Source organism: Heteronotia binoei, chromosome 21 (assembly GCF_032191835.1).
Source record: "Heteronotia binoei isolate CCM8104 ecotype False Entrance Well chromosome 21, APGP_CSIRO_Hbin_v1, whole genome shotgun sequence".
In the NCBI taxonomy this organism is placed as follows: Eukaryota; Metazoa; Chordata; class Lepidosauria; order Squamata; family Gekkonidae; genus Heteronotia; species Heteronotia binoei.
The window spans coordinates 176,273,550-176,287,222 of record NC_083243.1 but is presented as its reverse complement, the minus strand read 5'-3'; the positions used below and the strand labels follow the sequence as shown (position 1 = coordinate 176,287,222).

Below are 13,673 nucleotides of genomic sequence, written 5' to 3'. Positions count from 1 at the left end.
TGTGCAGAACTGGGTGAAAAAAAGTACTAAGAAGCTGTAGCAAATACTAAGTTTTCTTGGTAACATAAAGGAAAATGCTCTTTAATAGGTGGATGAGAGGCAGTCTGAACTTCTTACTGTTGTTTTCCTAATTGTCTTGGTATGTTACATAGAAAAGTCACTTATTGAAAATCTATTTGATAGCTTTCCATCTTGCAGTCTTCTAATGAAGATACTTTTCAAAACAGGACACTGTACCAGTTGCCAGTCTTGTTTGTGCAGGATTCTGTTTGAATTGATATTTAGCACATGTGAATGTGCTTTTCTTTTAATAATCATCCCTTTTATTGCCCTAAGAATTCTTTAATGGGTGATGTATCCTTTCCAATATAATTATACCGTGTGGTGCTTCTAGTATATTTTTCATCCACTCAACCACTCTTCTCTAGTGAAGTCATAAATAAGAATGATGACATGAACAGCAAATAAGAAAGGATAATCTTCTCATCCTCAGTGTTCCTCAGCTGTGAAATGATTAGTTGCCTTGGTGTTTGTATAGCATGCTTAGGTCTTGACCTTGGAACCCCTGATGAGCCAATCAGGTGTGAATTTGTAGACAATGTACCCTTATGTGGTGGTGCAGTTGACAATAGTGAAGGGCTATGTCTTCTTGGGGGAAGGCTCTGTGGAGGCCTTAGTCTTCTTGGAATAATGCAACTCTGCCTCATCAGAGAGCCATTTTGCAGCAGATGGCTTCCTGACACAAGGAAAAAATAGATTTCTCAAGACTGAAGCTGCTCACTCCTGATTTAAGAGACAAACTAAATGAGACCTTGGGATATCCATCAATAGCAGAACTTCCAGGGGTTTTTGTTGTTCTTCTTCTTTAAGATATACTTTAAAAAAAAAAAAAGCAAATTGCCTGGCCAGAGGGAAGCAGAGGGAGCAGTGAAAGTGACTAAGCATAGATGTGCCTAACAGGGATGTGATCCAGCCAAAACAGTTTACAGAACTTCTCACCAAACAGAAGAGTAGGTTTTATACCCTGCTTTTTTTTAACCTTAAAGAGTCCCAAAGCAGCTTATAATTGTTTTCCCTTTTTGCCCCACAACAGGCACCTTGTGAGGTAAGTGGGGCTGAGAGAGTTCTGACAGAACAGTGAGTAGCCTGAGGTCACCCAGCAGGCTCCATGTGGAGGAGTGGGGAATCAAACCCAGCTTTCCAGATTAGAGTCCGCTGCTCTTAACCACTACATCATGTTGTTCATCACAGTTGGTGTTCCCATGCACTGCATTTCTATTTTCTGTCAATCATTGTACTGTCTCACTGGCTTTGAAGGGGTTTTATGATTCTATATAAATATTGGCTCTGTGTTCTCTGAATGATTTCATTATCTGTGGTTACATTTGCTAAATTTGCTTGCAAATACTGGCGGTTAGGCAAGGCAGCTCCAGGCAGAAGGCAGAGGATACAGGCAGAGTCTCACCAGCCCACAATAAGCAGCAACACAATTTGCCCTGCAAAGGACAAAAGCAAAGACTTTGCTTGTATGTGTGGAGCCATGGGTGGAGGCAGAACGGAGGCAGAGGCCCAGGCTTTGCCTTACCCTATTATAATAAATAGCCCACCTGCAGGCAGACTGTGGGAGAATAAAGGCAGGAAACTACGGTTTGCCCTTCTGTGATAGTCAAGAGTGAAAGTAGCATATACTCTCCTCTCACCCTAAAAGTGTGATCAGTGATGATGAAGGATCAGATCACCTTTCTGTGTGAGAAATCTTACTTTTATCTAAAAACTATGGAGGGACTCAGTATACAGAATGTTCTCATTTTAAAACAAAACTGGAACATACAGGGCAAAGAGCCCCCCCCCCATCTGGTCTAATCACCTTTCACAGCCATTTATGCTTGCGGCCATCCTGGGACAGCCTTTTTATTAGGCATACCCAGGCAATCATCTGGGGCATCAGAGGTGAAAGAGCATCAAAACCAGCCCTGTTGTCAAACCATCTACAATTGGGGTCTGCACCAGTGGTGGGTCGATTGCAAGCCTGTTTCTTCCCTCCCTCCATAGGGGAGTAGGATATGGGCCCTATTCCTCATCCCTTCCCCTCCATTGGGAGGGTGGGGCCATTTTCCAGGGGCATTATTGCCTATCTGCTATATTGAGAGGAGTGGCACTTCAAGTGAGGGTGGTGGGAGTGGTGGGAGCTTTCCCACAGTGCAGGTGGAGAAGGGTGGTTGGTGGCTTCTCTACAGAAATGGGAGGCAGTGAAATTATTTGCCTAGGGCACCAGAAGTCCTTGGGGTGGCCCTGTGGCCATAACTATATCCTATGGCAGCGAATCTCACAATTTAATTACTCAGTGAATAAAGAAGTATTTTCTTTAATCGGTCTTAAATGTATTGTTCATAAACTTTATTGGGTATCCTCAGGTTCTGTATTTTGGGAAAAGGAGAGAAAACCAGGGCTTTTTTGAGCAGGAACGCACAGGAATGCAGTTCTGGCTGGTTTGGTGTCAGGGGGTGTGACCTAATATGCAAATGAGGTCCTGCTGGGATTTTTCTACAAAAAAGCCCCGTGTGAAACAATGGTGACATCAAGGGGTGTGCCCTAATATGCAAATGAGTTCCTGCTGGATGGTTTTTTCCTACCAAAAAAGCCCTGGAGAAAACGACTTTCTCCACTGTAGGCACAATTTTGTAGACCTGTATTGTATCCTTCCCCCTTGTTGTCTTTTTTCCAAACTGAAAAGTCCCAGATTCTCCAGGCTTTTATCACAGGGATGGTGCTCCAACTCCTTAATCATTTTGGTTGCCCTCTTTTGCACTTTTCACAGCTCTGTTATATTTTTGAGAATTGTATACAGTATTCTCAATGTACAAAGGTAGCATCACCCTATCCTTACCCACAATGAAGTTTCTGTATGCTCTATACAAGGATATTCTAATATTGGCCATTTTAGTTTCATTCTTCCTCCCAATACTCTTCAGCTGTTGCCCTATACTGAGTTAACATTTTCATTGAGGTGTCCACTACAACCCCAAGATCGCATTATCTCTCAATATCAGTCAGTTCATGTGTCACCAGCATAGATTTAAGCATATGAACTTTTTGCATCCGTGTGCGTCACTGTTGGAATATATAGCAGAGTAAGGAAGGCAGCACACGTGAATTATTAGTTTAAGAATAAACTTTGCTATATAAAGGAGAAAAGGGTTACATTTTGAAGTCAAATAACAAACATCCTATCTAACTAGTTCTAAGGTCCATGTCGCCTGTTAGGATGGGAAACCTTGTGTGTGGGAGAACAAAGGACAATAAAGTTTCCTAAGCTCCCCCTTTCCCTGTTTATGCAACAAAAACCAAATAGTACCCCTATAAAACCGGTCAGCAATAGACATTTTACAACTCATTTCATCAAGCATATTGTCACCTCTCTCGTGGGAACTAGGTACCTAAAATCTAATTAATCTTAAGCTAAATAGCTAGCTAATATTAGCATGCATAGATCCAGGTGAGTAGCTCTGTTGGATCCATACAGTCGTTGACCCTTTACACTTGGCTTGTTGTTCTTGGTTTGTCTCAAAATGTCATTATCATGTTATATGCTAATTTGCTTTTCAACTTTGTCTATAAGCTTGAATGGTTTCCTTCCATCTCATTTTATTTGAAGAAGTATGCCTGCACACGAAAGCTCATAACTTGAATAAAACCTTGTTGGTCCTAAAGGTGCCACTGGACTATTAGCACGCATAAACAAATTAATTTTTTCATGACTTAAGGATGAACTTGCATACTCCAACAATAACTGTATTCTTACTGATACTGAACTTCACATGCCATGTTGTTGCCCACGAACACAGCTTAAAGGGCCGTCTGGAACTCTTCACAAATTGCTTTGGTTTTTCACAGCTTTATCATCTACAAGTTTAACATTACACTGCTCACCTCCAATTCCAGATCATTAACAAGAAATTAAACAGCACCAGTCCCAATGCACATTCTTGTAGGATCCAACTATTCGCTTCTTTCTATTGCAAGAACTGTCCATTTATTTCTACTTCATGTCATTTAACCCATTTTTAATCCATAAAAGGATCTGTCCTCTCTCCCATGACTGCTAAGTTTACTCAGGAGTCTTTGGTGAGTTATCCTGTCAAAAGCCTTTTGGAAGTCTAAACATGCATTGTTTACTTATCCACACGCTTGTTAACTTCAAAGAACCCCCAAAGGTCGTTGAGGTAGGACTTCTCTTTGCTGATTTTCACTCTGCAGGCTTTAGTTTACCTAGTCTTATACACTGCATTACTGCAAAACCAACCACCCCACCCAGATCCAACTACTGCTTTAAATAAACACAATTTAATTTTTGCAGAAATCGTTTTATTTCAAATTGAAATCTTCTTAAATTTGACACTATTTGAATTTTCAGAGAGCTCTTGATAACCAGCTAGGAATTTGCTCCAAGAATTAATTCAGGATGCAATCAACCTGCCTTCTTATGCTCCGGGAAGCAACATGTCCAATGACAATGCAATAATAATATTAATTTGATGTTATCAAATCATTATGTTCAACAACTTTTTTGGCAGATGTAGGAGCAGTAGGGAGCCCTCTTACATATATAGAAGTCACAGGGTTTAAAAAACAGGGCAGTTAAAGCAAGTAGTAGTACAAACTAAGACTGCATGAAACTCCTTGTTGACAATCTCTAGAAATGCAGGACTGCTCTGTCACAGTCAGGCAGATCGGCTTCATATATTATTCCTTCTTCATTCTGTGCAGCAACTAGGAATAAGAATTCCTTACTTGGTAACTAGGATAGCAAAAAGAGTACCGGTTACCCACTGGTGGGTATGGCAATTTCCCTTTGCGGACCACCCACGTTTTGCTTAGCGATCAAAGTGGATTGTGTGTTTTCCTGCAACTCCCATAATGGTTTTTTCCTGGTACTCCCGTACCTGTCTGTTCCTGCCCACGCCACTGAGTGTCTGTTCTCTATTTAATGAAGGGCAGTAAAAGCTAATCCTGGAGGTAGCCCATAAAGTTGATAATAATAGAGGGACTGAGAGGCACCCTGCTCAAGGAGGCCAAGCGGTCCCCCTCAAAGCTTCTTTTGTTTGGCTTCCCTCCTGATTCAGCAGTCTGCTCAGATAAAAGCTCATTAACAAGATAGGTGCTCTGAGGCTTTTGTGGAGAAGGGCTGCCTTTATCACAGCTGGGGACAGCTGGGGGTAATTAAATACACCTTAGGCTAATAAAGGAGGTTTAATTTCATCAACGGAATTTTGTGATTGTTAAAATGAACGCTGATAACGTATCAAATCGTTTACTATCAGCCGGGCAATAAAATCATTACTGGAAGGGAAGGTGACGGACTCAACATGTCAGGCCTATGTCTCCTCACAGCTAGGGCTCACAGATGCCACTGCTGGTTACAGGGAAAGTTTGAAAACAGAATAGGATTGATGGATGCTTTCCCAGAGGAGCAACATGGGAGAGTGGCCTCTGGTACAAAGCTGAAGGAGAGATGGCTGCAAATACTTTCATCACCCTTTCATTGGCACATACGCAACGATTTATGGTCTTTGCAGAGCAGACCTGCTTTCCCCTCCCACTGAACCCCCCCCCCCCCAATTTTGTTCCTGGGCCCTAGCATGGAGGGCCAAATGGGGGTCTGCTGCGAGAGGAGAAATTTGGTGGAAATTACCTCTAAATCATTCTGCAGCCTGAAGTGTAATTAATTTAGAGCCTACCCTTGCACCAGCTGGTCTAGAACGCAGCTGAGTGGGTCCTTATTGGAACCCCTCGGATGGCACACATCCAACCTGTGCTGTGTGAGCTGCACTGGCTTCCATTGAGCACCAGATCAGGTTAAAGTTCTTGGTTTTGACCTTTAAGGCCCTTAGCAGTCAGGGACCTGCATACCTTTGGGATCGCCTCTCTCAATATGACTCTGAAAGAGCATCAAACTCTGGGAATAGGGTTGCCAAGTTCAATTCAAGAAATATCTGGGGACTTTGGGGGTGGAGCCAGGAGACATTAGGGGTGGAGCCAAGATCAAGGCTGTGACAAGCATAATTGAACTCCAAAGGGGGTTCTGGCCATCACATTTAAAGGGATGGCACACCTTTTCAATGCCTTCCTTCCATAGGAAATAATGGATAGGGGCACCTTCTTTTGGGGCTCATAGAATTGGACCCCCTGGTCCAATCTTTTTGAAACTTGGGGGGGTATTTTGGGGAGAGGCACTAGATGCTATACGGAAAATCTGGTGCCTCTACCCCAAAAAACAGCCCCCCCAGAGCCCCAGATACCCGTGGATCAATTCTCCATGATTTTCTATAGGAATAAATCTCCATAGGGAATAATAGAGTTCCCAGCAGACATTTCCCTCCCCTCCCCCCGCTTTCTAACGACCCTGAAGCGGGGGAAGGGCCTCCAAACCGGGGGATCTCCTGCCCACACCTGGGGATTGGCAACCCTATCTGGGAATAAGAACCTCCTGGTGGTTCCTGGCCAGAGAGAGATCTGGCTGTTCTAAACTAGGCCCAGGGCCTTTTTGGCCCTGACCCCCACCTGCTGGAATGCTCTGCAAGAGCCTTATGGGAGGGCGGGATAGGAATCTAAATAATAAATCAATGTTCCCTGCAGGATTTGCTATCTTTCTGCAGGGCGTGTAAGGCAGAGATGTTCCACTGCGCATTTGGTTGTGGGTACTGACAGCACAGTAGACAACACGGCACTCTCATATTTTCCACGCCCTCTGCAACCCCTCCTCCCTAGTTGGCCTGTGGAAATTTTTTATTTTTTGCCAACTCAGGACTTGTATTGTTTTTAATTGTATTTTTAAATTTCAACTGAATTATTTATTGTCCCTTTTTCATTGTAAATTGCCTTGAGCCCTGCCTGCGGAGAACGGGGATTCAGAAATCCAATTTACTAAATAAATTTCAGCCCTGCTTGGTTGGATACATGCTAGGCTTCCCAATCCCCAGGTCCCAGAGGGGGATCCCCCGGTTTTTCAGGCTTCCCCCCTCCCCCAGCCAGCTGGCCGGCAGGGGAAGCCCCGCCCCCACAGCCACCATGTACCTCCATGAACGATTCCCATAGGGAATGATGGGGAATTGATCTGCGGGTATCAGGGGCTCTGGGGGATCTGTTTTTTGAGGCAGAGGCACCACATTTTCAGTATAGCATCTAGTGCCACTCCCCAAAATACCTCCCAAGTTTCAAAAAGATTGGACCAGGGGGTCCAATTCTATGAGCCCAAAAAGAAGGTGCCCCTATCCTTCATTAATTCCTATGGAAGGAAGGCATTTAAAAAGATGTGCAGTCCCTTTAAACGTGATGGCCAGAACTCCCTTGGAGTTCAATGATGCTTGTCACAGCCTTGATCTTGGCTCCACCCCCAATGTCTCCCGGCTCCACCCCCAAAGTCTCCTGGCTCCACCCCCAAAGTCCCCAGATATTTCTTGAATTGGACTTGGCAACCCTAATACATGCCTGTGAGATTTGGGGTTATCTGCAACTATGCCCACCAGGCCTGTAGTCAGAAAATTTCAGGTGGGGGGGAGCCAAGGGATAATTTTTCTGGGGGGGTTGCAGGGCAGAGTGCTTTCAGAGTCCCCAGGACATCTCAGATGGCCCAGAGTCTCTCTCTCTTTCTTGCACACTCTTGCTCTCTCTCTCTCGCTGGCTCTCTCTCTCTCTCTTATGTGCTCGCTTGCTCTCTCTCATGTCACGAGACTTGTGATCTCGTTCTCTCTCTTGGTCCCTCTGGCTTGCTTTCTCTCTTGTGTGCTCTCTTGCTTGCTCTCATTCACTCTCTTGCTTGCTCTTGTGCTCTCATTCTCTCTCTCTCTCTCACTTGTTTTCTCGCTCACTCTTGTGCTTTCTCTCTCTCTTGTGTGCTCTCTCACTGGTTCTCATTCTCTCTCTCGCTTGCTCTCTCACTTGCTCTTGTGCTCTCTGTCTCTCTGTCTCATGTACTCTTGCTCTCTCTCGCTTGTGCTTGTGCTCCCTGTCTTGCACTCTCTCTCTCTCTCTCTCTTTCACTCAGAAGCGTAATGGAGGCCCTCCAATGGAGGGGCCCTATAGATGGAAAGGGGTATGAAATAGAGTGGCCTGCCCCCCCAACTCCCGCAGCTATCGGCCTGATGCCCACCCATTCAAAGTGAGGGGTGATGCTTCCTGCCCACATTCTGAATTGGTTTGTTTGTTCATATGCAAACATTTCCTTCACCCCAAGTTACATGTTGCATTGCCACTTTAAAAAATGCTCCCGCTCTTCTGCCTTTGACAATAATTATTAGCAGGTGATTGTTTTTTCCTGGCAGAGAAAAATGATGGAAAAGACTTCACCTGTTCCATGTTTATATGTCAGGTCACTGGCCATGGCGGAGGATCACTTAAGAAAAAAGTGATGGCACTCTCATATTTTCCACACCCTCTGCAACCCCTTCCCCCTAGTTGGGCCTGTAGAAATATTTGGGTCCTGTGGAAGTAGTTGTGTCCATCCCCACATTCAATTAAGTATTATATTCTTTAATATTAACAATTAATGAACTTTTGAAATTGATACAAACAGCACAGAAATCGAGTCACTTATAATAACTACAGAATGACACCTAGTCATCATATATGGGAAAGATAAATGCAACTTCAGAGCATTAGAACATACTGAGAGACAAAATACAGATCTTAATGATAAAATGTACCTGTCATAGCTAAAATGTCAAATGATTTATAACACCACCTCTGGAATAGGAGTGTCCACAACTGAGATCTGTGGGAATAACAAAGGGAGAAAAAAAAGAGGATCCAAGAAAACAGACAATAATTACATGGAAATCAATTTGTGATATATTTGTTTGTGAGGTAGAATGTCACTGGAAGTTATTAACTCAAAGAATGAAATCATTTCTGGGAGAGATTTTTTTTTTTTTTTTAGCAAGGTTCCGCTTGATGCACATTGTCAGTAATCTTCTCCTGTATGAAAAGATCCCAAACTTTAGAGTGCCTTAGTTCAGTTGTGGGAGCAAGATGCGACTTCCATTTTGTAAAGTATTATAGTTGTTGATTAAACTATTGGCGTTATCTGAGGTACCACTTGCATAAGTGCTCTTGCAAATAAATGACCATCAGAAGTAGCATAATGTAGGAACTGGTTTATATGGAGCTCATTCCTTATGACCAGGAAAGATCACCATAAGAATTATAAGCATTGCTAATTGACAAATGTCATGTTTCTTTAGGCCCCCTCCCCACTGAAGCTAACATTATGGTTGGTTTATCAACAAAGGAGGAGGAAGTGACAGTGGTGAAAAATGGAGTGTAGATTTCAAGTCTGCTGCAGCTGTTGCTAGAGGACCCTTCCACGCAATGGGTGTGTAGACGGCACTGTGTAAATAGTGCATCGATGGTGGAGAAAGGTGGGATATAAATAACGCAAAGAAATAAATATTTCTGAAGTTGTTACACGCTAAAAAATACTATCAGTGAAAGGCTGAATTCACACATCCCCCTGAAAACCCCTGAAAGTATACATTAGAAAATGAAAGACTGTTCTATATGTGCTCTTACCAGGTTTCCGAATCAATCGAGTCAATTGATGGCCATGAGGATTTATAATACCTTTTCACCCTTTCTGAGCTTTACAATACATACATGGTTTCACTTGAGGCTGGCAAGTGTCATTCAGGCACATCAGTTTCGAAACACCTTTGTCAGCAAATGTGATTGCTCCATCTTGTCCTAAGCACAATTCTACTGCTCTTTTGGCTTAGGTGGCAATAGTTTAATATATATTCTTGTGTTCCCTTTTTCTCTGGCCTAGAGTATAGCCCATCTTTCTGGGCCACATACGCCGATCCTGACTCTTGGTTTCTTTTCCAGCTGTCCCACAGTCTGGTCTCATGGGGAAATGCCGTCGGCCACGAACAGCTTTTACCAGCCAGCAGCTTCTTGAGCTGGAGAACCAGTTCAAGATCAACAAGTACTTATCACGGCCCAAACGTTTTGAGGTGGCTACTTCATTGATGCTAACTGAGACTCAGGTATAGCCTGGTGAGGAAGACTGTATATAATCTTCAGAATTGTCAGGAAGAAGCTGGTGTAGCTACAGCAGGCACAAACAGTCTCTAGGTTCCCCAAATTAACACACACAATCATCATTATTTTAAAATAAATCACTGTAAATAAAATACTAATATATTTGTTCTCCAACTGCTTTGCAAAGTTACAGTGTAGTACATGTATCTGCTTGGAGCTGGGAATATTGGGCTTGACTTAAATGGCAAGAAGTACTAACCCATGGGATATGGAATGTTGCATACATCAAGTATCTCATTAAAACTGGGCCCACAGCTAATGTGCACATCATTAGAGCACCAGAGATCTGATGGATGTTAAACTGGTCTGCTAATATTGCATGCATGGTGAGATTGTGTGCACAGTGGTCCAGTTTTAGGTCCAGTGCAAAACATCACATGGGTACTTTCTTCACCTGACAAAATGGTGTCTAAGTGCCTTAGAGCTAAGAGATAAGGGGAAGGGATATTTTTCTCTCAAGGGATTTCACCATCAAAGTATGGCTATTACTACACAGAACCTGAAAACTACCGGAAGAAACTTTTGACATATAACAATCATTATTTAGGCTAAAACCTTGAGTTCTGTGAACACTGTTCTGTGCACAATACGTTTTTGGGTTGAAAGTTATATATGTTTTATCTCTTAATTATAATTAGAATATTTCCAATAATTATTTCAATACATTTTTGAATACATTTTGCACCTCTTTCGGTAATTCTGAAACCATCTGAAAAGATAAACCTTGTGGAAATTAGTCCTAAACTCTCCAAGCACAGGATGCAACATTTGGTGGATGAGCCATATCTAAATGACAGGCAATTTTACAGACAGTGTTAGGTCAATTAATCAGCTGTGGAGTCACTGCTTACAGAAATCTACAAAGAAAAAACCGTACAGGTTGGGGAATGAAAATAACATATTTTTCCCAGTTTGCTTAATGGCTTCAAAAGGAAAAGATGCAATTTGCCAAACAGTGTGATAATGATATGAGGTAAGGTTAGTTTAAGTAAAATCAAAGTTGGAAGACAGGAAACTATGGAAGAGATGAGAGCACATCTATGAGAAGATTGGAGAGTTCTAAAGTGTTATAAAGAGAAGTATTTATGGGTTGCTGCTGAGCTAATTCTTGCATGGGTGGAGATGAGATGTCTCTCTGGGGTACTTGAATCAAAGTGATTCCCTATCACTTCAATTCTAGCATATTCTATTACTTAACTTTCTGGAGGAGGAATTCCAAACTGTTGCAGGGCTGGGCTCAAGTCCTGTCACCAGTCCCTCTCTCACTTTGCTCCCAGAAAGGGTATCATCGATACATGATCTCCATGGAAGCTCAGCACCTCTTTGGGAGGTTTTAAATCCTACTGAAGACTGAGTTCTTATTCATACACTGTGGCCATAAAAGCATTTTGGTCATGTAAGAGCCTAAGGAATCTCTTCACAATTGATTGCCTGTCACAGTCTGTCTGCCCATCTCTTGCAGGTGAAGATCTGGTTTCAGAACCGTCGGATGAAATGGAAGCGGAGTCGGAAAGCCAAGGAGCAGGTAGCACAAGCGGAGACTGAGAAACAGAAGGGAACAAGCAAGGCTTCAGGAAAACTGCTACCCAGAGAAACCCAAGGGCAGGAGGAGGAAGAGGAGAGTGGTGGTGATGAACTTAGCAGGCACAGTGCCAGTGTGGAATTTTTGCATCATAATACTGAGAACTTCAGCTACAGTCCAGATTCCTCATGCTCAGAGGAGGATGAGGATGTGCAGAGCTCCACCCACAGGGAAATGAACCTGCTATTATGAGCAGATCCTAACCTCAAGGGCAGTGTGCACATTCTGGAAGCAGAATGAAGAACCAACTGTAGCCAAGCAAAAGTGGGTTTGTGCTCTCCTTCTGCCAGTGGACTAAAAGGACTATGCCTGGGCTTGTGTCCTGGTGAGAGACTGTCAATTAATTTATGTGTGTTCGAGTATATTTATCTTGTCATTGTTCTGTTAGGGGGTATGCTCCCCATCTTGGTATTCTACCCACCTTGGTATAAAGACGTTAACCTCAACATATTAGCAGACTATGATTTGCTTTTCTGAGAATGGTTCCCAAACTCCCTACAACCAATTGATTGCCAAAATTGTCCTGAAATAATACTAGGAGTCTCCCCGCATCCCACGTTTTACTACTGGTGCAGCAAATACCATCTTGGTCCCTATAGCTTTTAATGAGGAAGGGCAAGCAGGAGGATGTTATTTCAACAAGACTGATTTCAAAGGCTACAAAGGCAAATGACACCCTTTCAGATACATACCGCTGGAGGAAGACAGTATGAGGCGACACATGCATGGAAAGCTGGTCCTAAGCTAGCCAAGCTCCCAAACTTGTAAAAAACATGGCCACAAGTAGCACTTGGTACCATCTAAGCACAGTATTTAGATAAAGTTAGGAATATGACATGCATGGAAGCTGGGTGGCAATAAAGATCTAGGCTGCAGGCACTGACCTTTGTGAGTTACATGGTGCACTGAGCAGTCCACTTGGTAGTGCTGGGCTGACATACACCCACTAAAATTAGGATGAAATGATGCAGTCTTGATGCACATATTTTGTCTATCTTGGAAACACCAAAATTTAGCTAATAAAGGAAGGGATACTCCAATTGGAGGAAAAAAAGAGTCTGGGAAGTTTCTCAAGGGAATACTACCACAACCTAGCTTACTTACAGTGGGTTGGATCCAACCAGCTTTTCCCCTCACTCTTACCTGATTATTGCATAGATTGATGTTGATAAGTAAATTAGGTGGACTACAACTGGGAAATGCATGTCCTTTTGTGATTCACCTAGATTTACAGAAACACCAATTGGCAGAGGACTTTATTACCTTTGATGGCTATCCACCAAAATCTGAAAAGCACTTTGTACAGGATGCCTTAGGATCATAGCCTGAGATATCTCCTCTAGCCTTTCCCTATAACCCCCACCCCCCCAAAAAAACACCATCTAGCCTAACAAAGAGTTCTGTCTGTCCTGGAACTCTCCAATAATTGAGGGACTCGAATAACACAACAACAGATCATAGTGCGCATCCACAGGCAATCTTAGTCTCTCTGAATGACCAAAAATATCAGAGCAAAAATGTTCTTACATATTCAGACTTGATGCCCAATCAGTACTTTATTTGGAAAACAACAAAAAAAATCAAGAGAAAGACCCTAAGCCTCAAGCGTACGTTATTTTCTTCATGGGCAAAGCAAAGGAATTCTACTAACACATGGGAAAACAAATCGTATTTTATTTTTACTCTGAACACCTGCTTCCAAGGAAAGGCTCAGCGTGGTCCCAAAGCCTGCAGAATAACTAGAGCCGGCCCAATGAAATTTTTACTATTTACCTGAGCAATGCCGTTCAGCCACAAATCCACTAACCTCAAGGTTCATTAGCCACCCAACCACAACATTCATCAGCCTGTTCTGCTCCTGTTCTAGAAATAAAGACTTCCTTCTCCACAAGCAGTCAACCATCCTGCTGAACACAGGACACGACCTGCTGACCGGCGGGGACTGACTGTTCAAATACCCATAATCCAAGTAATGAACTCAGGCAGCAGTCCTAAA

The 13,673-nt window shown here is 43.0% G+C and overlaps 1 protein-coding gene across 1 annotated transcript in view; it reads left to right on the top strand.

Annotated features, from left to right (window-relative positions):
• The window catches only part of LOC132589370 (motor neuron and pancreas homeobox protein 1-like), a 45,942-nt gene extending 33,724 nt beyond the window's left edge, over window positions 1-12,218 (top strand). Inside the window, exons 2-3 of the mRNA XM_060262092.1 lie at window positions 9,880-10,040; window positions 11,558-12,218. Coding sequence (XP_060118075.1) covers window positions 9,880-10,040; window positions 11,558-11,869 — 473 coding nt within the window. The 3' untranslated portion in view covers window positions 11,870-12,218. The remainder of the gene's footprint in view (window positions 1-9,879; window positions 10,041-11,557) is intronic.
• Window positions 12,219-13,673: the final 1,455 nt, after the last annotated feature.